The sequence below is a fragment of the Aegilops tauschii genome, chromosome 1 (assembly GCF_002575655.3).
Source record: "Aegilops tauschii subsp. strangulata cultivar AL8/78 chromosome 1, Aet v6.0, whole genome shotgun sequence".
Lineage (NCBI taxonomy): Eukaryota > Viridiplantae > Streptophyta > Magnoliopsida > Poales > Poaceae > Aegilops > Aegilops tauschii.
The window spans coordinates 75,578,571-75,603,226 of record NC_053035.3 but is presented as its reverse complement, the minus strand read 5'-3'; the positions used below and the strand labels follow the sequence as shown (position 1 = coordinate 75,603,226).

The 24,656-nt window shown below is 46.8% G+C and overlaps 4 protein-coding genes and 1 long non-coding RNA gene across 5 annotated transcripts; 3 read left to right on the top strand and 2 right to left on the bottom strand.

Moving 5' to 3' along the window:
• The first annotated feature begins 2,975 nt into the window (after positions 1-2,975).
• Positions 2,976-4,581, top strand: LOC109774410 (benzyl alcohol O-benzoyltransferase). Its single transcript, XM_020333125.4, has one exon. It carries the CDS (start codon positions 3,052-3,054, stop codon positions 4,486-4,488), a length of 1,437 nt encoding a protein of 478 aa, XP_020188714.1. The 5' UTR covers positions 2,976-3,051; the 3' UTR covers positions 4,489-4,581.
• A 116-nt stretch (positions 4,582-4,697) lies between these two features.
• Positions 4,698-8,743, bottom strand: LOC109774411 (putative F-box/LRR-repeat protein At4g15060). Its single transcript, XM_020333126.4, has 3 exons — positions 7,543-8,743; positions 6,953-7,141; positions 4,698-5,254 (listed from the first exon to the last, which is right to left on the bottom strand). Exon 1 carries the CDS (start codon positions 8,637-8,639, stop codon positions 8,025-8,027), a length of 615 nt encoding a protein of 204 aa, XP_020188715.1. The 5' UTR covers positions 8,640-8,743; the 3' UTR covers positions 4,698-5,254; positions 6,953-7,141; positions 7,543-8,024.
• A 2,589-nt stretch (positions 8,744-11,332) lies between these two features.
• LOC109774412 (uncharacterized) lies at positions 11,333-19,370 on the bottom strand. Its single transcript, XM_020333127.4, has 3 exons — positions 18,164-19,370; positions 17,243-17,416; positions 11,333-11,905 (listed from the first exon to the last, which is right to left on the bottom strand). The coding sequence occupies exons 1-3, from the start codon at positions 19,232-19,234 to the stop codon at positions 11,621-11,623; spliced, it is 1,530 nt and encodes a 509-aa protein (XP_020188716.2). The 5' UTR covers positions 19,235-19,370; the 3' UTR covers positions 11,333-11,620.
• On the top strand, positions 13,292-15,701 carry LOC120973324 (uncharacterized). The gene is made up of 2 exons (XR_006669569.1): positions 13,292-13,881; positions 14,016-15,701. It is a non-coding gene; the product is annotated as an uncharacterized lncRNA (long non-coding RNA).
• A 366-nt stretch (positions 19,371-19,736) lies between the features above and the next one.
• Positions 19,737-21,180, top strand: LOC109774424 (glucose and ribitol dehydrogenase homolog). Its single transcript, XM_020333141.3, has 3 exons — positions 19,737-20,033; positions 20,126-20,867; positions 20,955-21,180. Exons 1-3 carry the CDS (start codon positions 19,755-19,757, stop codon positions 20,975-20,977), a joined length of 1,044 nt encoding a protein of 347 aa, XP_020188730.1. The 5' UTR covers positions 19,737-19,754; the 3' UTR covers positions 20,978-21,180.
• The last annotated feature ends 3,476 nt before the right edge of the window (positions 21,181-24,656 follow it).

The window sequence follows — 24,656 nt, the reverse complement described above, 5'->3', positions numbered from 1 at the left end:
TATTTTAGCGTTGATATTTTGAAAGACATGGTTGCTTGTTGATATGCTTGAGTATTTAAATTATCATGTCAAAACTATACTATTGCTTTGAATCACATAAAAGTCCAAATGTCCATGCTATAAAGAAAATAAATATGATATGACATGATAGGCAGCATTCCACATCAAAAATTCTGTTTTTATCACTTACCTACTCAAGGACGAGCCGGTGTTAAGCTTGGGGATGCTAATACGTCTCCAACGTATCTATAATTTTTTATTGTTCCATACTGTTATATTATCAATCTTGGATGCTATATAATCATTTTATAGTCATTTTATATCAATTTTTTGGTACTAACCTATTGACATAGTGCCAAGTGCCAGTTGCTGTTTTCTGCATGTTTTTTACATCGTAGGAAATCAATACCAAACGGAGTCCAAATGCAACGAAACTTCACGGAGATTTTTTATGGACCAGAAAACACATAATGGGCCCTGGCTGCGCCTGGGGGGTGCTCCGAGGAGAGCACAACCCACCAGGGCGCGCCAGGAGGCCCAGGCGCGCCCTGGTGGGTTGTGCCCACCTCGGGTGCCCCCCAGACCGCCTCTTTGCTCTATAAATACCCCAATATTCCCAAAACCCTAGGGGAGTCAATGAAATATTGATCCAGCCGCCGCAGAGTCCAGAACCACCAGATCCAATCTAGACACCATCTCGGATGGGGTTCACCACCTCCATTGGTGCCTCTCCGATGATGCGTGAGTAGTTCTTTGTAGACCTTCGGGTCCGTAGTTAGTAGCTAGATGACTTCCTCTCTCTCGCTGAATTCTCAATACAATGGTATATTGGAGATCCATATGATGTAACTCTTTTGCGGTGTGTTTGTTGGGATCGATGAACACAAGAGGTGAAAGAACCTACAGCTTTGCCTGCATCTGTTGCAATGATAGACGAAACATTAGATGCTACTGTACAATTAAGACATGCATATGGACACTTGATACTGATCAACACGACACTCACAAGCAGCAATGGACCATCTCTACTTCCTGCAGCTCCAGTAGAGATCTCCTCGGTCGTCGATAATACAACGATTATGCACGATAACAAATGGGACCACCGTCTCTGAAGCAAGATTTCAAACAGGCAAGGTAGTGCAGCTCCTTTCACCTAGGCGCTGTAGAACCAGGGGTGGGGCCTAGCCTGGCCCCGGGGTGCCACGCTGACCAGGAGAGCCTGTCAGTCAAGTGCTACTCAGTGTAGTGCAGCGTCGACCTGTCGGGCGCTACATAAAAGGGTTAGCTGGGTGAATTTGTTGCCTACGGTTTAGTTTGTGATATAGTTGCGCCTTGAGGTCAGTTTTGTCCATTTTTACCTAATTCTGTTGGGTTGAAGGGCTTTAAAATCTTTCTTTAGTGTATAAACATATAAGAACGGAAGATGGAGTATGAGAGGGCAATCCTTAGTCAGGCGAATTTATCTACATTAAACTAGACTAACAGACAAGATCAACATGGGTGCGGGCTTATGATGTCTGGGCACCAAGGAGGCCGGTATTTTCAAAAAAAATAAAAAGCATATTTAGAAGTTATTAAAAAAATCCTTGAAAACTTGTACATGCTCACTACGGATCCATAAAACTTTGTTTGCAAAAAATTGCAATTAGTTTTTGAGTCATTTTTTTTGTACTTAGTAAGCTCTACAGAAAAAAAAACCTAGCCCAACAACAACAAAATCGACCCATTTGAAACTACAAAATTGTCTTTTTTTGTACGCTGTGTATGAAAGTAAAATGTGATGAAATTTTGCACATACGTAGTATACATGTGTATGTGTGTTTACAAAAAATATATTTTTTGTGTGTGTTATAGAAAAGGGCAACACTACGCGTCGGCCGGCGGATCCGCCGCCTCGCGAGCCGTGGGATCAGGCAGATTTAGTGACTGAGCGTCATCCTCTATTACTACAACACAGGTGGTGTTGCAGAAAATACCTGCAACACGGATCATGTTATGGAAATTTTTGCAAACAAAGGTCAAGTTGCAGATTTTTTTTTGCAACAGGCCTGTTGCAAAATAACTATTTCTGCAACAAAGCTCTGTTACAGTTTTTCTGGCAACAGAGGCCGTGTTTCGAAAAAGAAATTGCATCAGATCCGACAATTGAGCGACTGAGCGTCACCCTTTTATCATTGCAACATAGGTCATGTTGCCGGAAATTTCTGCAACACGAGTCATGTTGTAGAAATTTTTGCAAGATATTTTTTTTGCAAGTGAGGTCTTGTTGCAATTTAGTTTTTTTTTGCAACAGAGGTCTTGTTTTTTTTTTTGCAACAGAGGTCTTGTTGCAATTTAGTTTTTTTGCAACAAAGGTCTCGCTGTAAATTTATTTTTTCTGAAACAGAGGTCTTGTTGCAGTTTTTACTGCAAGAGAGGCCTTGCTGCAGAAACTCATCGTAGTGGGCATTGAGGAGCGAACAATGAGCAGTGGTCAGGTTGACCGAAAGAAAGAAATAAGACCGCTCCCAGGGGACACGTGTCATACTGAAAATGCTCCACTTACGGACTCTATCTACGCTCAGAGTCCTACGGACAGACGTGTTGCCTCCTAATGCATCCCTCCCTCCGTGATTTGCAGGGTGGGACCTCCTTCCCCCAAATTAGGTGAGGCCACCTCTGCCTGTAGGTCTTGTTTCGCGAGAAAACGCCCGTAACTGTAGGATTGCTCCGTGTCATACGGACGAGCCGGCCGATGCTTGCCTGGGATCCGCCGGTAGAAGCCAAGAGTTTCCTATAGAAAATGGTGCTTTGAAAACGGCCTCATTGGCATTTTCCGAGACCAACATGCTTTTTCTTTACAATCATTGAGCCATAAGGGGTTTTATACTCCCCATTAATACATGAACTACCTGCACTGCCAGTAATGCGTACCCTTTTTTGAGCAAAAAGGCCTTCCTCTCCAATTTCCATTAGTAAGAGAAATCAGGGCTAGCGACTGCGTACCTAATTCCACTGCAGAAGGATTTGCGTGCGGCGTGCACCTGCAGAAACTTTTGTGCTCGTGGTTGCATGCTGATCGGGTCGAAATACACTAGTGACGACGAGAGATCCTCTATAAGATTCAGCATCAGGCGATCACCTCAAAAACACACAGAGCATCTGACCTACAGAACAGAGTCAGGCACACACGCACGCGGGGTGCAAATTGCAATGACGCCCACCTTCGCCGTGCGCCGGCGAGAACCAGTCCTCGTCGTCCCGGCCTCCCCGACACCCCGGGAAACAAAGCGCCTCTCCGACATCGACAGCAAGGAGTCTCTGCGGGTGCTCATGCCGGGCGTCTTCGTCTACCGCGGTGGCCCGGCGCGCGGCGACGACGACCCGGTGGACGTCATCGGCCGAGCGCTGTCCGAGGCGCTGGTGCACTACTACCCCCTCGCCGGGCGCTTCAGGGAGGTGGAAGGTGGCAAGCTGGTCGTGGAGTGCACCGGCGAGGGCGTGCTGTTCGCGGAGGCCGACGCCGACGTGCGGCTGGCGGAGCTCGAGGAGGCTGCCGGTGGTGGTCAGGGGCTGACGCCGCCGTTCCCGTGCATGGATGAGCTCCTCCTCGACGTGGATTGCTCCGGCGGTGGCGTGCTCACTTGGCCGTTGGTGGTGATCCAGGCCACGCGGCTCCTCTGCGGCGGCTTCGTCTTCGGCATGCGCATCAACCACGCCATGTGCGACGCCGCAGGAGTCTACCTGTTCATGTCCGCCGTCGCCGACCTCGCCCGAGGGCTCCCCGCGCCGGCCGTCGCGCCTTCCTGGTCCCGCGGCCTCCTCGACGCGCCGCACACCAAGCACGACGTCGCGCCGCCCCTGCCGTTCCCGGCCCACGGAAGCGACGACACCGTCATGCGTTCATTCGTCTTCCGGGTCGCCGACATCGCGTCGCTGAAGAAACGCCTCCACGTCCACGGTGCGCCGGTCGCGACGACGTTCGAGGTCCTCGCGGCGCTCCTCTGGCGCGCCCGCACGGTGGCGCTCGCACTCCCGGCGGGCGAGGTCGCGCGGCTGGGCATCATCGCGAGCTTCAGGAGGAACGCCGCCCTGCGGCTCCCCACGGGATACTACGGCAACGCGTGCGTGCCGCTCAGAGCGTCGGCGCCCGCCGACGACATGGGCGGGAGCTCGCTGGGCGACGTGGTGGAGATGATACAGAAGGCTAAGGCCACCGCCGTGCACGTCCGGTCGGCGGCCGACATGTTGGCGCTGCACGGGCCGCCCCCGTTCGACTCGCCGAACATGTTCCTCCTCTCCGACCTCCGGCACGTCGGGTTCCACCGCGTGGACTTCGGGTGGGGCGAGCCGGTGTATGGCGGGCCGTCTCAGGTGCATCTCGGGGGTACGTTCTTCGTGGCCGTCAAGGACGGTGACGGGGAGGACGCCGTGGCCGTGCCGGTCATGCTGCCGAGGACGGCCATGGGGCTGTTCGCGGCGGAGATAGAAACCTCGCTGAAGGCTTGATTATACACCTGAAAAATAAGCTGCGTCGACGTGCGGACGTAGTACTCTCCTTGTAATATGTCTTCTCCGAAATAGAAAACCAGTTTTTTCACAGATCTCATGCTGCTTATATCTGATATTCTGAACTTCACCCACTCATACTGCTTATATATGAACTTCACCCACTGGGTTGTGTACAACATACTACCAGATAGTATAAGCATGCTGTATATAAAAAAGAAAGAAAAATTAAAGCTCTGATGGTGACAACATCCACATGCAAAGGGTGCAACTTATACATCCTGCAACATCTCTGAAGGAAATATCCTGTAACTTACACACTGGAGTTCACAAGTAGTGCAATTTATACCGAGATGAGAAGTACAAAATGACCACCAGGTACCAGCACCAGCACATGAAACAAGCTTGCAAAGCATTCTCGGAGGCCCTGCGGTGCACCTGGAGTTTCCGACAAGATCGGTCCATGGTAAACTTTGGTATGAGTAGATTAGGCAAAATGTTGCCCCTTCATAGATATTTCTGGCCTAGAGAAACTTTGAAGCATCTGGCAGAACTCCTTGGCCTTGCTTTCAGCGACTGAGCAATGGAAAGTTACTGTCATCTTTTGTAGCACTGTTGCCCAAACGAATAACCGTTCTACAAGAGCAGCTTCATGTTCAGTTCCTATCAAGTTACAGACTTCTACTTCTCGGAGGCAATTCAGCGCGAGTTCTTTGGTTTTCCAGCTTGGTGGCTGATCACAAACACAACCTGATGGGCACAGGGTCTGTGCCGGAAGCAAGGAGCATATCAGCTCAATAAGATTAAACGATATGATTTAATGCCATAAATAAGAAAGATGGAACTAGAAATTGTAGGACTGCCTGGATACTTAAGAGATGTCTTTAACAAATTTACAGAAGAATCCAGGAAATTGGTATAAAGCCAACCTACTGCAGAGAATATGATTGTTCTAAAATTATACAGCAACTTATTTTAATAATTATACAAGAACGAGATCTTAATTGACCTTAGGCCATTATTACGCATTGATGCGATCTTTTAAAACACATGTCCCAAGCATATTATTATATTAAAATTATCTCCTAAACCCTAACTATTTTATGGCGCAGTCAAATCCACATTAGTGATATCGATGAAGATGTGAGTCACCGAATAAAAGCTGGATGGATGAAGTGGTGCCAAGCTTTTGGCGTTCTCTATGATAAGGGAGTGCCATAAAAGCTAAAAGGCAGGTTCTATAGGACATCAATTCGACCTGTGATGTTGTATGGTGCTGAATGTTGGCCAGCTAAAAGGCGACATGTCCAACGGCTAGGTGTAGCAGAGATGTGCATGTTGACATGAATATATCATATGTGGCCACACAATAAAGGAGTAGGTCTGGAATGATGATATACGTGATAGAGTTGGGGTGGCACCGACTGAAGAGAAACTTGTCCAACATCGTCTGAGATGGTTTGGGCAGATACAACGCATGCCTCCAAGAGCGGCAGTGCATAGTGGTCGGTTAAGGCGTGCTGATAATGTCAAGAGAGATCGGGGTACACCAAACTTGACATGGGAGGAGTCACTAAAGAGAGATATGAAGGACTGGAGTATTACCAAAGATTTAGCAACAGACAGGGGTGAGTGGAAGTTAGCTATCCACGTGCAAGAACCATGACTTGGCTTCAATACCTTATGGGTTTCAACTCTAGACTATTCCAACTTGTTTGGGACTGACAGCCTTTGTTGTTGAGTCAAATTCACATTAGTAATATTTCTAGTGGGAGCCAGGGGTGGTCACCCACGGGTTGAATCAAACCCAGCCAAAACCAGCTACTGCTTGCACCTGCCAGTTAATTTTTCTTCACAATCTTACCTGTGAACAGGCTGCAGCGGTACAACATTTTGTACAGGGCGTTTGCCAGATTGAAGCAAACCCGTTTTTTAACAGCCCTGGTGGGAGAAGCCATACTCTCCTCCAACTCCACTAGAGCCTCCTGCAGACCTGCACTGCTGCCCCGGCCTCCCCGGTGGCTGCCAGTGACCTCACAGCCTTGCAACACAGTCATCTGCTCCCCTGCACCCCCAACACCACCTAACCTAACAATCACAGGATCACGCCGCCCTCTGGAGAGAGGTCACTCAAGAACGATCTTGAAGAAATGCAGAGAAAATGAAGGAGGTACACCATTTCTTTTGTTGGAAACAAAATCCTGAATCATGCCCAATGGTTTCTCATTTTCAACAGACTTAACAATCTTTAAACGTGAAACCTATTACCAAGTAAATACCAACGCAATTGACATGCAATGCCAATGGGAGATACATAAGCCATATATCTGCCACAGATATAATTTCGAGCACAGCATTCGGTATCAGACCAGAACCTAGTGTAGAGCAACTTGCAGCTCAAGCATAGGTGTGTCAAGAAATATACCCAGGTATTAGATTTTTTTTTTTCAAAGGATAGTATTACCTCCGGGCGTCTAGTTGTGCCACAAAATGTAAGAGACAACTTTCTCAAACCAGTACACATCCTGAGAAGATGGAATGAACTGGGTCCAAAGGAATGCCCGTTTCCCGTTATATCCGGGAACATGAATGTAATATCTGGGAGCCTGGTAATGTCTTCCATCAGGTACTGTTGGTTAGTAATAATGTCCTCCTGTAGATTCATAGGAAGTCACAAAAAGGGATTATTTATTTGCAATAGTTAGAAACTTGGGAAGGACACAAGCATCTCGTTTACAAAGTCAATAACAAACAAGAAATGATTCTTTTAAGCTATCAAGTTCGAGCTCATGTGCCCCCATGATAAGGAATAACCATATACTAGTACTGCTAGTGTGTAATTCAATGCTAACTACTCAAAGGAAGAAAAAAGTACTGGCATATCCAAGGATATCATGCTACTAGGGAGGATAAACGATTGGATGCACAAAGCAATTTTTCACGGACTGAGGCAAAGAAAAATAAGTTGACAATTTTGTATGCTTATGACACATTCCTTAAACTGAACTGCAAGTTTATGCGTTGATGGCATAACTCACATAAGAATCAACTCACCAGATCATTCACAAGTTGGAATCTGAGACTGTGGATGAGCTCAAAGCGCCGCAAAAGCCTCGTACAGTACCTATTCTGTAACTCGCGTACATAGTCAGTTTCTTCATATACAGTAAAAGGGAAGGTGCTCAGGCACTGTAGATTTTCCATCTTGCCGAGCTGGGTGAACTTTGGATCATAATCATCCCACCACATTAGGGATTCCAGCTGAGGGGCGGAGATGTTTGCAACCGGTAGGATCAAAATCATCCTACCTTTAGTAAAGCAGGACAGCACTTCTAACTGTTTGAGTGCCGGCGCTGTGACATTGAGCTGCTGCAAGCCGTGCACGCGCGTCAGTGTCATTTCCAAGAGAGAATCCGAGTGAATGGTCAAGTTGCCCAGACCCGAGGTACCACTGAGAGTCAGTTTCTGTAACGTCGGGCAGCGCGGCGAGGAGACAGCCTCGCCGAGCATGCTCGGACCACGTAGCCGGATGCAACCTAGGTGGAGATTGGTGAGCCGGGCGAATATGCCGGAAGGCGGCATCGTGAGGCAAGACCCTCTAGTTCGAGGGTGATCGAGGTGGCCTTCTCGAAGCATGGCAGCTCAAGGGCGCCTCTTTCCCAGACCTCGTAGTCTGATATGTTGGTCTGCAATACGAGGAGTAAATCGCCGGAGATGCGGCGTGCGGCGATGGGAAGCCAGGCCGCCATGGACTCAGGGGTCGTGTGACTGGCTTCCATGACGCGCACGTCGAGGCGGCTGAGGGCCGGCGCTTCATGGGTGACGAGGGCGAGGCGTATGCGCTGAGGGTCACTCTCGGGGGGGAAGTGGAGCTCTGGTAGTAGCGTCCAGACGCGGCGCCAGCGGCTGGAGAGGACGCTGGTCCGAGCGGCGACGGCAGCGTCGCGAAGCTTGAGAAGGATGTGGATAAGAAGGTCGTCGGGAACCGCGCTGAGGCGGTCCTCGCTGCCGTCGCCGTTGGAGAGCTTCGCGGCGATCTCCCCGTCGCAGTGCTCCATGGAGGAAGGATTTGGCGCGTAGGAGCTCCGGCTCACAGGTTCACACTGGCCAGTTGAGATATCGGGAATGTGGGGTGGAGTTGCCGCCGCCATCGCCGTTGCCGCTGGATGGGGGAATGGCTGGAGCCCGGAGGTGGGGTCGCCGCCTGGTCACTCACAGGTGCGGATGGGGAAAAAGGGTGGCGAGTGGCGACGCCGCCGCTGCGGAGAGGGCCAAATCTGTGGGTCTAGGTTTATACAAATGGGCCGGGCAAGAAGCGCGTTACTCTTCAGAAATCTGTGGGTCTAGGTTTGGGACTGGCCCATTGGACTGGAAGTTTACCAAGCTTCCTGAAGAAAGAGCGGTTTACCAAGCTTATTTGAGAGCAACTAATTGAGGAGCGCTTCTTCGGGAGCTTCCTCAAGGATCATTTGGGGTGGGTTAAGAGCGCGTCACTTGGCGCGCTCTCAGCCGTCACCACGTGTCGCGCTGTGAGCGCTCCCTTCGGAATTTATCTTTCTATATTTTTTGCACGCGTTTTTGGCTTTTCAGATGGTTTTTTTCTTCGGTTTTTTGGATTTTTGGTTTTTCAGTGGTCTTTCTTAGTTTTTTGAAGAAAAAAATTACGCAAAAAAATATTATTTTTTTTTGCTTCCGTGAGAGGCATGGTTTAGCTTCCACGAGAGACACGGCCGTGCCTCTCAAAAACGGGAAAAACATGTTTTCTCTTTTTTCCCTTCCGTGAAAGGCACGATCGTTCCTCTCGAAAATGGAAGAAACATGTTTTGTTTTCTTCTGCGAGAGGCATGACCGTGCGTCTCGGAAACGGAAATAAACATGTTTTTCCCTTACGCGAGAGGCACAGATTTGCTTATGCGAAAGGCACGGCCGTGCTTCTCGGAAACAACTTTCAGAAAGGGGAAAGAAACGTGCTCCCACTTCAGTTTTTTCGTCCGGTTTTTTTTGTAAAAAAAAGTTCATGAGAACCTATCAACATGGGATCTAATTTTAAAAATCTTGACACGAGAAATCCAACGATGAAAACAGTTCGAGATTTGGACGCACGGTTTTAAAAAAACGTTTTGAATAAACGAATCTATGAAAAAAAGGGAAAACTCCAGGTTGCGGCAAGTGGAACACATGCAGCGTGCCACTTGTCACAATCTGGGAGGGTGGAAGTAGTCTTTGCAAGGAGTGCTACTCAATAAGTGATTTCGATCTTCTTCCGTTTCTACAAGAAAAGAAAAAAGAACAAGCTTCTTCCATTGGTATGTTCCAAAAAAAAGTTCTTGCACTGGTTTGGAAGTTTTCACACGGTTTTGTGCAGCTTTCAGCCAGGTCTTTTCTTTGTTTCTCCACTGGTTTTCTGAAGTTCTTTTTTCTTTTCCCCTTTTTTTCTTTTTTCTTTTCTTCTTTCTTTTCCAAAAAATGGCGAATTTTCCTAAAATTCATGCAAAACAATTAGGTTCGGGAATATAGTTTCAAATTCTTATTTTTTTTGAACTCACCAACATTTTTAAAATTACGTGAACGCTTTTGAATTATAAACCCTTTGGAAAATTTGTGAATATTTTTTCGAATTTATTAACAAATTCGTCAATATTTTCTGAATTCACAAACATTTTTGGAACCCAAGACCATTTTTAGAATAGAAAAAATATTCATGAAACATCTATTTAATTTGTGAACATTTTTTCATATTCATGAGTATTTTTCAAATTCATGGGCATTTTTAAAATTCATCACCATTTTTTCTAATTCCTGAACATTTTCCATTTTGATCAGTTTTATTTTAATAAAAAAATTACGAAATTAAAAGGTCAAAATAGAAAAAGTTGCACACCAAGAAATAAGAAGGTGTCAATATGCGACGATGGAAACGTTGAGAGAGTGAGGAAGTGGAAGGATGGGTATGGGGGTGGGCAGAGCGCGACCAGCTCGCTAGCAGGAGCAGCACTGCCCCTCAAAGCCCTTGAGCAGCGCCGTAGTAGGCGTTGACGACACACCACTCGTGCTGGCCTATCATGCGCGATGTTTTGTCTTTCGCCTACGTTGTCCTACACCGAAGGTGACACTCACCCCACCTACGAACCGGCCTAGTGACGTGCATCTGAATATCAAGAGAAGAAGCTCATGCGCTGAGCAAAGGATTCCACCGGCGGACCAGTCAGAATCATGCACCCAATTTAAAACTGAAGACCTCGATTGATCAAGAGAGCTTCATGATTAGGGAGCCTGATTAAGTTAAAGATAACTATGAGCAGAGTTAAAGGCAAAGGTGTCCTTCCTAATACACGGCGCACGAAGGAGGGTGGAGCCTTTTTATTTTACGAGGAACGACGATGAGCACCTGCACACCAAGTGCTTGATGAAATGCCTAGAAGAAAAAGAGAAAGATGAGAAGAGAGACGAATGTGAAATGGTTTAGAAGTAAGCAGATGTGTCGACGTGAGGACGTTGTACTCTTTCACCCTTGTAATATGTCCTAATAAGGCTCTTGAAACCAAAATTGCTAAATAGAGGAAATCACATTTTTTAAGTCTCAAAACATTCTAAAAAAATGCACACGTCCATACGGATGTGTACTACTACATGTGTGCAAAATTTGAACATGCTATACATTATGATCACCATAATGTATTACATTGTCAGACTATACACATGTAAAATGAATCCATATGACCGTGTATGATTTGTTTCAGAACTTAACTTAAAAATGTGATTTTTGATTTTTGCCCAAAAAAAGCTCCATGGTGCTCGTCCCAAAATCAGATTTTTCACAGATCTCGGACTGATTAAAGCTCTGTTACCCCGCAAAAAAAGAGATTAAAGCTCTGTTGGCAACAATAACTGAAGTTCAGACAACATCCACATGTATAAAGTGCAACTTATACATCCTGCAACATCTCGGAAGGATCTAACAAACTCTGAAGTTCACAAATAGCGCAATTCATACCAAGGTGCCAACTACAAAAGACCACCAGGCACGAGCACCAACACAAGTGACAAGTTGGCAAAGCGTTCTGCGAGGCCCTGCGGTGCACATAAAGTTTGCCAACAAGCTCAGGCCATTGTTACCTGTGCTACCACTAGATTAGGCGAAGCGTTGCCCCTTAATAGATATTTCCGGCCTACAGAAGCTTCGAAGCATCTGGCAGAACTCCTTGGCCTTGCTGTCAGCGACTGAGCAATGGAAAGTTACTGTCATCTTTTCTAGCACTGTTGCCCAACGGAATAACCGTTTCATAAGAGCAGTTTCATGTTCAGTTCCTCTCAAGTTTTGGATCTCTACTTCTCGAAGGCAATACAGCGTGAGTTCCTCGGTTTTCCAGTTTGGTGGCTGATCACAAACACAGTCTGATGGGCATCCAGTTTGTGCCTGCAATGGGAGCATGCCATCCCAATAAGATCAGCGGAAATAATTGAATGCCATGAAATAAGAATGATGGAGCTGGAAATCCCAAGATTGCCTGGATAATTATGATATGTCTTTAACAAATTTACAAAAGAATACCACCTGGAAATTAGTTTGAAGCCAACCTACTGCAGACTATATAATTATTGTATGCAAATAGAAAGTCAAATAAAAAACATTATTTCAATTTTCGACAGTTAGGTATTGTGCCTTCTCTTTTGAACAAAACAAGGTATTGTGCTATCGATAAGCTGTATTGAATGACATCTTAAATTGGGACCATTGTTATTGATGCAACCTTTAAAAACAAATGGCCGAAGCATACTACTATATTAATATTTCCCCATCCCAAAAATGCTCGTTGGAACATAGTGCCTACCCTCACTGCACGTGACTCTCAGATTCATGCTGAACCAATACCAAAACTCACATATAATTTGCGTACACAAATGCAAATATTCAATAAGATCCGTATAGCACCACATCCCAATATACGCAATTCTAGAGTGCCAACAGTGATTCCTTTCCTCCTACCCCAAGGCCATATGGATCTGATTTTTGAACTTCTGGTGCCCCTTTTCAATGAGAACGATTCCATTAAACATAGGTATCCTTTCCGGTTGCTAGAGTTTGCTATACCCACCCCAGGGTGACCAATAGAAGGAAAACGCCTGCTTGTGACTAATTAACTGCTCGACCTGGGGTGAACCAACTAGTTGCATTAATTACGTTCGAATGTTCAGCCCACACATCCAGTTCACCGTGCGCACCCCTCCTTAACAGCTCTATCCAGTTGTCACTCATCGCTCCGTCTATTTTCTCTCCTCACTCATTCCCCCTTCTCTGCTCACGCAACCTCACTCTTTCCTCTCTGCTTGCAACAGCTAGTTCATCCCATGTGTTCGTCCATGTCCCACTCAAGCCCCTCGGCCCCTCGATCGCATCATCATATGGATGAAGTGTTGCCACTCCCGCTGATCCGGTGCCTGGAATGCAACATGGTGTATGTTCTATAGTTTGTCTCCCAAGAAGGCCAACTTCTACAAATGCGAGCGCCAGGGTGTAAGTATCCTCACCCTTGCATCGTCAATCTACTCGCACTTTGCATGCTCTCAATCCACCAGCACTGAAGAAAGATGTGGAGCTTTGCCATCCCGCACCAGCTGGTGACAGTGTTGATTAGCGACCTTTCTGCCCACTACAAGAAACCTGTTAATCCATGACAGATTTCTGGTGACATTTTCGAAAACTGTCATAGACGGTCCAGTACAGCCCCGCAAACACTCAAGCCCGCCCAAACTATTCCTGTATAAAACCTAACCCTAACACACTCCCTTTCCCAATCTCTTTCTCCCTCCGCCACTGCTCCCATCATCTTATCCCTTCCCCTCCACTATCCCTCCTCCGCACGCCCACTGTCCCGGCGGCCCCTCCTTCCTCCACCTTCCCACCTGCTCCCACCCGAGGCTCTGCTCTAGCGAGTTCGACGGAGTCCTCATCCATAGGCACAGTGGCGGCGGCATCTTGGGCGCACGCAGATCTGGCACGGAGGTCAACCCCGACGTCGGCCTTGTTGGAGCGGAGCGTCCATGCAGTGGCCGGTTTACTGCGACAGCTCGCTACACGGCTGGAAGCAGCAGAGAACCCTAGTCGCCACTGGTTACCAGCGTGACTCTCACCTCTCCTGCTGGCTTCCTCGATGTCGTGGCCTTGTGCTGCTGCGGCCTGTGCTGCTGCGCGACTGTCGGCCAGGTTCTTTTGCAGGATCGAGACTGACGCTGTGGTCGTGGATCCGTGCAAAGTAAGGGTACTTCGCGTCCCTCTCTCTGGTGTACTGGCGCACACATCCCTCTGGCGGCTGGTGCCAGAAGCTAGCACAAAACAGCACGACAGGAACAACGGACGTTCATCTGCCTCGAGTTCCGCCCGAGCCACCATGGGTAACTTGCGTTGCTCCTGCTCTTCTGTTGTGGGTAGTTGTTCCTGTTGGCAAGTCAGTAATTCACCACTTTTACTGTTTTTTGCTTTGCTATCAAATTAGTTTCATAAGTTGATGGATTTATCATGGATGTAGGAGGCATGACTACCCCAGCCTCCATGGGTAACTAGCGTTGCTCCTGCAATTCTGTTGTGGGTATGCTATTTGTTGCCTAAATTAAAGTACACATAGGGCTGTGACTTGATCATGCTGTAACCACTGGGTAATGTGAATTGAATGGATAAATGCTATATTGGACCATATGGTTTGAGCACTGCAACAAATCTGAATGGTTTCACAAGACTCTTTCACAATTATGCGCACCAACTGTTTAATTGCTATAATATAATGCAATGAATAATAACTATTACATCATTTTATGCCAACTATTTACTTATGGAACTGATAATTGATTATGTCAGTACTACGTTTATTTAGTGGAATATGAAACTACCTAATGAAGTCTCAGTTTTTCTTTCCTTTTCTTGCCTAATTTTCATAGAGGTTTGTTCTGTGTAACTTGATCTCAGCTTTCAAATCAATATTGAACATATGAAACACCTACAATTATCCACTACAATTTTGCGTTGAGATTAACACCCTAGCATGTCCTGAGATTCACAATACATTAACATGCTAACATATCTTGAGGTTTAGCCTGTGTTACCATGACATTTAGTTTCTCTTATATATGCAAGAAGTATATATGCAGTTAGTTATTTTCATGTCTTTTGGAATATTATCAATTTGTCTACCTGTCCTTTTGCAAGTGCATTTCTCTGCAAATGCTTCTCTATTATCCATGGGAATGGAGCTGAATATGTGAAAGCTTTAAAGCTTGCGCTCATTAGTGTAAATTTCTGCCCTTCTTTTCTCTACATTCATGTACTGCTGTTCTGTAATTCAATAATTACCATAGAACTAATAAACTTGGAGCACCAACGTATATAGTTCTCTTTCTAAATGTAATTTTCATTACGCCTGGTAAAGAATTGTGTTGTTCCTTTATAGAGTTATAATCCACACGAGAAAGGCTTCTGCATTTTTAAGGCTGCTTTTTCTCCCAAACATATATCGGCTTATTGTTTTAACCCTCTTTATTATGTTAATTTCGTACAGCCAATTCACATTGTTTGACTGATAAATCATAACTTAATATTTAAAAGATGTATTGCTTGTTAAATATACAAGTATTCGACTTATTGGTGCTGAATTGCTATTGTACTGAAATGTTGTTGCTCAAATATTGTTGTTGTTTGCTATTGTACTGAAATGATGTTGCTGAAATATTGTTGTTGTTTGCTACATAAACATACTATAATGCCTTTAAAAAATTGTTGTTGTTTGCTGTTGTCGAGAAACGACGCTGCTGTAATACTTACCCGTTTTTTATTTAAATACTATAGTTAAGGATTATTGTGTTGAACCATTTCCTCGAGAATATTTTGTTATTTATGGAAGCATAGGTCTCAAAAAACACAAACAGTGTGAATCTAATTAGTTTGCCCATGTTCCTTTTTTTAGTGCAGTTAAATATCTATCATGGAATTGTCAAAGAAAATGCGGCTTTGTCTGATGATGAAGAAAGAGAACTGGACCAAGGAAGAGATGGAAAAAAAAAGAGAAGTGTTGACTACGCTACGATCATCTTTATTTTTATGTATATTTTTTGTTGCCTTGTAGTTATCTATGATTTTGATGTAATTTGTGATACATTCATGTGATGAATGCATGGTCTGATATAGCAAGAGTTTATGATACATCGTTGTGCCTTTGTGATCATTATAAGTGTGCTGAAAAAGTAATAGGCAGAACAAATGATTGTATGCCCGTTTTACAATGGAATGGGCAAAATTGGTGTTAAATGTTAAATGGTCCATATAGAAAAAAATGTGCCAAGCATAAACTGGATTGAAATTACTGGGAGGTACTGTGACAGCCAAAAACCGTCATGGAAGGTACTGTGTCAAATTATGATGCGAGATACATGACGGATTTCAAATCCATCATGCATGCACATCCACGACGGTTTTTTACTGATCGGTGACGGATAAATACTATCATAATTAACAAGTTTCTTGTAGTGGCCGTCAGTGAGCTGTACCCCATGGCACTCTTTCTCCGGACAGATCAGCACCATGTTGACAAAGGGGCTATGGCGTGCCGAGACTGTGATAGCACAGCACTGTGTCTACAGCTGGTGGTCATATGCACCTACGCACACACCTAATTGGGATGTATCACTTTGTCATATCTGACACACCAACTGTCTATTCAACAAATAAATGGAAGTTCGATCTATCAATATCTATGGTCTTGGACCGTCAATAATGATTTTTCTTTAGAATTTGGATACTTGATTGACCCACTTACTTCTATTATGTTAATACTAATTACTACTGTAGGTGTGTGATCAGAAGCCTTTCCTTTAGCTGTTTATACAGGAACGAATCAATCAAGTTTCTACTAAAACAGAACTATAGAATCAGTCCGTCCGGTTAAGCATTGGGGACGATGGCACATATTTAGCTTCGTATCGGGTATTACGAGTGCGTATTTGGGCGGTATTGAGATAGTCACTATAATAAACCCAAACCACAAAGCAACAACCGATGCATGGGATTCCATCCTCGCCTGGCACCATGTCCCAAAAATCTGCGTCCCCTAAATCCTAACTATTTTTTCAAGATTGAGGCTGACATGCAATGACTCTAGTGAAATTCACATCACTGCCTCTCCGGCAGCCATCTCTTTACCCCTCCTATACCGCCTCCCCCACCTCCGTCCCTCGTGGCCAGGGCGCGTACCCAGGCAGACGTACCATGGTGCACAGTACACCATGCCAAAATTATTTTCCTTAATATTCTACGTATACTTTGTGACACCCAAAGCCTAAATGAGAAACATGTATGGCTTATATTTGGGGCACTGGTTCATTTCTGCACTGGGTACGGCCCTGCTGGCGACCTCGCCACTTGCAACATCTCCATCTCCTCCCCTGTAAGAGCATATCCAGCCAGGCCCCTAAACGGGACCCCTTAACAGTTTTTTTTTGGGTGGGTGGGGGGGGGGGGGGGGGGGGGGGCTAAGGGCAAGAAATGAGGTCCAACTGGGCCCCCAAAATGGGAAACTTATGACGTTACCAACACCTCAACTAATATGCATTGTCTTTGGGAGATACATATGCCATATATTTGCCACATAATTTGGTGCAAAGCATCCAGTATCAAACCAGTAGGGCAACTAGCAGCTCAACCTTAGGCATGCCAAGAAATATAAATGCATACTATGGTATTAGATAAACAAAGTAAGGATAATATTACCACCAGATGGCCAGGTACGTCAAGAAGTTTAAGAAGAAGCTTTCTACACGTGCTGAGGACATGGAATGAACTGGCTCCAAAGGAATGTCCACTTGCCACTATTTCCAGGACCATTAATGCAGTGTTTGGGATCTTTTTAATGTCTTCCATCAAGTACTCATGGTTAGTAATTTCCTGCAGTAGAGTAATGGGAGGTCACATAAAATATTATGTACAAATAGAAAGGACACACGCAACTTGTATAGAAAGTCAATAACACACAAGAATAATCAATATATTAGTGCAGTGGTAGCGGTCGCTTTTTTACGGTAGCAAGTCCGAGCTCAAGTGCCATCTTGAATTACAAATATACTAGTGCAGCGATAGTAGTTTGTAACCTCAACGCTAATTGATCAAAGGCAGATAAAAGTAACACCATCTGATAGGATATGAAGCTGCTAGCAAGGATAAACTACGGAAAATAATCCTATGAGACCAGGTCTTTTCTATCATGAAATTAGACCCACCATAGTATGCACACACGTGTCCACACTAATGTCAACACACTATTGGACTTCGTCTTCCCTATTACTCAAAACTGTACCGCTGGCACTGCCCTCCTCAACAAATCTCTCTACTGGTAGTTACTTGATAGCATTACAAATGGCAAGTTCGACGTGACGTCAAGGAGCAGGACAGGCGAATGTGAGCCATGGCATGAGGCGGGGGACGCTTCGTTCGAGTGAACGCCAAGATCTCAGTTCAACAATGAGGCCAAGACCATGTTGCATCAGCGCATGACTACATGAGTTCTTGTCCAATTTACAAGTATAGGACTACACGTGTGCTTGTCCATTACCATCCGGGAATCAACCAGGAAGGTCTATTCCATGACCACGCTACTACGAGAGTTGCAGTTTACTATTGTGTAAGTGAACTCACCGGCAGATAGAGAAGCATTAATTTGAGAATCCAGATGACCTCAAAGCGCCGTAGAAGCCTCGTACAATTACTATTGAACGTCTTCTGCGACTCTTGTCCATATACGTAAAAAGGGTGGGCACTCAGCCTTTCTAGATTTTCCATTTTAAGCTGGGTGTAGCTTGGATGATAATCATCCTTCCACTGGAGGGATGTCAGCTGAGGGGCCGAGATGTTTGCAACCGGTTGATCATTTCTCAAACTATAATAAATGCAGGAGCTCACACTTAGAAATTGGAGTGCCGACGCCATAACAGTGAGCTGCTCCAAGCCATGCAGACTCGTGAGAGTCATTCGCAGTAGAGAGTCTGAACGAATGGTGAAGTTGCCCAGACCAAGGGCATTATCTGACCGGAGATTCCTCAGGTCCATTTGTAGGAGAGAATCGGAGTGGATTGCGAAGTTGCGCACACCGTCGGCATTATGAACGATGAGTCTCCGCAGGGATGGGCACTGTGGCCAGGAGACAGCGTCACCGAGCATAGACGGACCATGTAGCCGGACGCGATTCAGGAAGAGATTGGTGAGCCGGGCGAATACACCCGAAGATGGCACAGCGAGGCCAAGATGGCCTAGTTCGAGGCTGATGGACATGGCATCCTCGAAGCAGGGCAGCTCGAATGCGCCTCTTTCTCCGGCCTCGTCTAACGAGGTGTTCTCCTCAGTGTTGATGAGACGTAGATGGCCGGAGAGGCGGCGCGCGGCGATTTGAAGCCAGACCACCATGGACTCGGGGGTGGCGTCAATGACGGCGACGTTGAGGAAGCCTAGGGCCGGCGCTTCATGGGCGGTGAGGGCGAGGCGTATTCGGTGGGGGTCATTGTGGGGGAGAAAGTGGAGCTCCGGGAGGAGCGTCCAGACGCGGCGCCAGCGGCGGGATAGGACGCTGGTCCGCGCGGCGGCGGAGGCATCGCGGATCTTGAGAAGGATGTCGATAAGAAGTTCGTCGGGAACCGCGCTGAGGCGGTCCTCGCCGCCATCGGAAGGCTTGGGTGGTCGCTTGGCGGGGATCTCCCCGCCGCGGTCCTCCATGGCGAAGCGATCTGGCGCGTCGCACTCGCTAGTTGGAGATCTGGAAGCGGGGCGGAGTTGCCGACGCCGTCGCCATTGCGGGCGATGGGGAGTGGGAGGGGGAAACCTGATTCTGAGGAGTGAGGAGTCGCCGCCGTTTCTCTTTTTGGCGAGAGAGAGGAAGTGCTGGGCTGGTGGCATTGTGATTACGGGCTGGGTAAGAGAAATGGACGGCTCACAAGCCTTGTGATTGTGGGCTCTAGAATACGGGCTTGTTGGCCCGTTTACCATAAAGTCGGCTGGACCAGAAGGCTCAACAATGGCGATCGACTGTTTCATCGCCCAGAAACATGTAGCAGCTTCGCCTAAGCGGCGGGCGGTGCAGCTCGGAGCACACTCGGTCACTCGGACGCGGCCGGTGTCACCACGTGGTTGAGACAGCTGCGAGACTCGTGCCACGTTTGCCGCCACGCGCCATGCCCGCGGGGCTTCGTCCCCCCTTTATATCGGCCTCTCGCCACCTCGTGCCTTCCACCGTGCCATGAGCGCACTCCTCGCAACACCCACCAGAGTCCAGCCGTTTCTCCTTCTTCTTCACCACCTCCGACCGAATCAGCTGCGTCCACTCCACACAACCAGAGCTCTAGCTTCGTTCGCCGCGTCGTCGCCAAGAGCACCGCCCGCTCGCCGAGGGACCAGAGCCATGGCGTCGCAGAAGTTCCCGCCGCAGCAGCAGGACTGCCAGCCCGGCAAGGAGCACGCCATGGACCCCCGCCCCGAGACCCTCATCAAGAACTACAAGTCGGCCAACAAGCTCCAGGTAAAGCGGTTTTAACACTGCTATCCCTGCTTGTCGATGGTCTTTCGTTAAGCTGCGGTCTGATATGTTATGCATGTCGTGTGCGCGTGCAGGGCAAGGTGGCGCTGGTGACCGGCGGCGACTCGGGCATCGGGCGCGCGGTGTGCCTGTGCTTCGCGCTGGAGGGCGCGACGGTGAACTTCACGTACGTTAAGGGGCACGAGGACAAGGACGCGGAGGAGACCCTGCAGGCGCTCCGCGACATCAAGTCCCGCACCGGCGCCGGCGAGCCCAAGGCGCTGGCGGGCGACCTCGGGTACGAGGAGAACTGCCGCAGGGTGGTGGAGGAGGTGGCGAGCGCGCACGGCGGCCGCGTGGACATCCTGGTGAACAACGCGGCGGAGCAGTACGTCCGGCCCTGCATCACCGAGATCAGCGAGCAGGACCTGGAGCGCGTGTTCCGCACCAACATCTTCTCCTACTTCCTCATGGCCAAGTTCGCGGTGAAGCACATGGGGCCCGGGTCCAGCATCATCAACACCACCTCCGTGAACGCGTACAAGGGCAACGCGACGCTGCTGGACTACACGGCCACCAAGGGCGCCATCGTGGCCTTCACCCGCGCGCTGTCGATGCAGCTGGCGGAGAAGGGGATCCGCGTCAACGGCGTCGCGCCGGGGCCCATCTGGACGCCGCTCATCCCGGCCTCCTTCCCGGAGGAGAAGGTGAAGCAGTTCGGGTCCGAGGTGCCCATGAAGCGCGCCGGGCAGCCCAGCGAGGTGGCGCCCAGCTTCGTCTTCCTGGCCAGCGAGCAGGACTCATCCTACATCTCCGGCCAGGTCATCCACCCCAACGGTAACCCCTTCACCAGCACCTTGTTGATTCTTCCCATCTCTTGACCATGAAATTCATTGCGTTTTTGTGTGTGTTGCTGGGTTGCAGGTGGTACCATCGTCAATAGCTAGATCGGGGATGGAGAAGCTCGCGAAGAAGAGTGAAGTGTGTCCGTGGTGTGTGGTCTGTACGAGCAAGTGTGGCGTGCCGAGTCTGGTAGTAGTAGTACGGTTGTGTGTTCGGTAGGGGCTTTTGGCGCTGTAGCCGCGTGGAAGCGTCAAGCGTTAAATAAATAATGTAACGTGCATGCAATGCAAGTTGAACTATGTGGTCATGCCTCTGCTTGCTCCTGCTTTGTCAAAGGCCTGTTTGGTTCAGTTTCTATCGACGGAGTAGAATCTGAACCAAAAGGCGAACCCAAGAGAATCCGATGCTGTCAAAGGCCCGTTTGGTTCAGTTTTTATCGACAGATTTCGCTGCCGCACAGCAGAATCTGAACCAAAAGGCGAACCCAGCAGAATCTGATTCCAGAAATTCGCTGCCAAAATCTGAAAAAAAAAAAGGAAGCAGCCCAGGACGTGCTTTTTAAAATCTGATTCCGCTGCGGGTCAAAATCTGAAAAGGTTGTATTAGCTGGTTTGCCAAATGACATCTTTTTTACATCAAATTTTTCACCGCTGTTTTTCACAACAGATTGATTTTTCACAGCTACTTTTAAAAATCCACGGCCGAACCAAACAGGGCGGCTCCATCTTCTTTGATGGTGGATCAGACGTGAACAGGGTGATCTTTTCTCCAGACGTGAACAGGGTGATAGTGCCTCCGGAAGGCTCTCTCTACAAAAAGCGCAGTTAGAAAGTGATAGTTTCCCTACCTTCTATATGGGGCTTCAAAGAGAAGCTTAATTTGGATGAACGGAAGTGAAGTGTTGACACAAATTAAATATCAGGTGAAATATTATTATTACACTAGTAGAACGCCCTGACCATCACCTCGACACGGATTCTTTTTTTAGCGTTCACATATCCATTTTTAGCTCTCTCATAATCTGCAAAAATAAGAGTGCATATTAAAATAAAATAAAATATATAAAACTTATATTTGCATTATTAAATATATAAAGAAAAACAATTATTTATATGCATCTCTTTTGATTGTGTAGAACTCGGCGAGTTTTCAGTCCGGTTCATTAAAAGGCTTTGTCAACATTTGTAAAGCACCATCTGAAGCCTAGGTTTTTATCTTTGATCTACAAAAGTGAATGTATAAATATATATTAAAATAAGACATAAACTAAGATAAGCTCATAGGCAATATATATTCATTGGTTAGCTTCTAGATACGAGGATCGCTTTTAGTCAAAGTGACTGGCATAATGCTTTTTGGTAGAGTGAGTCATATAATTTTAATAAAGGAAACACTTTCTATCTATGGTAGAGCGAGTCGTATAATTTTAATAAAGGAAACACTTTTTATCTATAGTTTGATAGGAGACCATCTTCAGACCGTGACCGTCAATTCTATTAGAATCATCTTACGGTGTAGATACGTATCTTACGGTGTAGATGCGTTTTATCTCATCGGCTGAGGGGCTAATTACCTGCACCATTCTCGCGTAATAACTCCTTCCTAATCACTTGCCCGTATCCCGTCTCTCCTTCTCATCTCGCCTCTCACCTTCCTAATCACTTGCCCGTATCCCGTCTCTCCTTCTCATCTCGCCTCTCACGGAAGCTACCCCATTGTCGCCGCCAACCGCATCAACCCGGCATCCCCGATCTCGGCGATCATCTGTTGCCTCCTTCGCAGCACATCAAACTCACCAGGCTCTCCAGATCCGTTTCCCTGCTGCCTGATGACTCCCAGATCCGTTCCATTGCTCCTCCCTGCCCCATGGTGCTCTCCACTTAGACGACTTTGAGAAATATCACATGCAGATGTGTCGTCTCGGCTTAGATTCAGTACTTCACCATGTTGCCCATCGGATGAATCGGCTGCCAGAGTCGGACCCAATGCCAAGAGAACCAACGACGGCTTCCAACATTTTATAAGTAAGTTCCTGTAAGCTGTTGACTGCCCATCGCCCCTGATTGAAAATCTATGGTATGGCAGTGCATCGATCGTCCCCGTTTTGTTAAATTGCAATTGCCACATAGCAATTTTGTTTGTAATTCATTGGCTGCCCGGTGTTAGGAGTAATCTTTAGTCTAGCTTAGTTGAGTTAGATTCGATTTTTGTTGGAATCATGTTCGCTGGTTGTATAGGCCTCCATTCTGAATTTAGACGAATAGCAATCATGGTAGCTGGTAATTAGGAGTACTACATCTGTACGTGTACTGCTAGGAATAGTCATGTAAGTTTGGAATATCTAACACAGAGTACTGATTTGTATTTATGTTCTTTGTCTGCCTAGTATTATTATGTTCAGGTATTAGGGGTTGTGAATCATCAAACAATTTTGTAGTCAGAGTATTTAAATCATTTTATGACCGATAGATATGAAAGGTAGGCAATTGTGCTTCGAATTAAGATGAGAATTATCCACAAATATGATCGACGGTTGGCGGCAGATTTTTCTTTCAAAATTGCATGCTTCCAACTAACAATAATATTGCACCCACTGTACTATTTTCCGGCTTCTTACCCTCACCGCCAACCGCGTAATCCCCGTCGCCACCCTAGTGCACCTCCAGATCATGTCCCGTTGCCGTCCCATCCATGGTGCACGTTCAATTGGCAAAGAAGGTATACGTGCATCCCTGGCGCCCCCCCTACTCACTCGACCCACGGTTTAATTCATCTCATGATTGATTCATTTTTAATCACTTGGTTTGCTTTGCGTTACTTTGGATGCTTGCTTCGATGAATTTTGTGGAGTGTATCTATGTTCTATCCGATGTGTAATGGATCGCGCTATGCCATCTACGATTTTTGACCTAGTTAGAGTGCACTTTATACCAAACGTCATGCCTTGATTCCATCTTTTTTGTCACATTTTATTTGATATAATCTCACAAAACACACAATTAGGTTAGATAAAATTTGTTTGAAGATGACAAATTTCCGCCCTTGGCTATCAGCGGCAAGCATGTTATCTATCATTTTCAGATTTAGGTGCTTCCAGTCAAATTTGTGTGCATCCAATAGGTCTCACTTATGTTGTGATAACTATTTGTTTTACTTTAGTTCATCCATGCTTCTTATGTACATATAGTCCTTCCATGCTTCTGACAGATGGAACTTCACTCTATTGGCATGATTTTTAGGTGTACATATGTCAAGATTATTGCTTCAGAACACGCATGCTCTTCCTATGGCCGGGCAGTGGCTTGCCTTCAGAAGAGGACCTTTTCTGGCAGAGGTCACCAGATCTAGCAGGCGATGCTCTGGTGCCGTGCTGTCTGACAAGGAGATATGACGTTCAAGATAGGATTAGCGATGGCATGTGTTGGGGAACGCGGTAATTTCAAAAAAATTCCTACGATCACGCAAGATATATGTGATGCATAGCAACGAGCGGGAGAGTATAGTCCACGTACCCTCGTAGACTGTAAGCGGAAGCGTTATGACAACGCGGTTGATGTAGTCGTATGTCTTCACGATCCGACCGATCCTAGTACTGAAAGTACGGCACCTCCGCGATCTGCACACGTTCAGCTCGGTGACGTTCCACGAACTCTTGATCCAGCTGAGTGTTGAGGGAGAGCTTCGCCAGCACGACGGCGTGATGACGGTGATGATGAAGCTACCGGCGCAGGGCTTCGCCTAAGGACTGCAACAACATGACCGAGGTGGATCATGGTGGAGGGG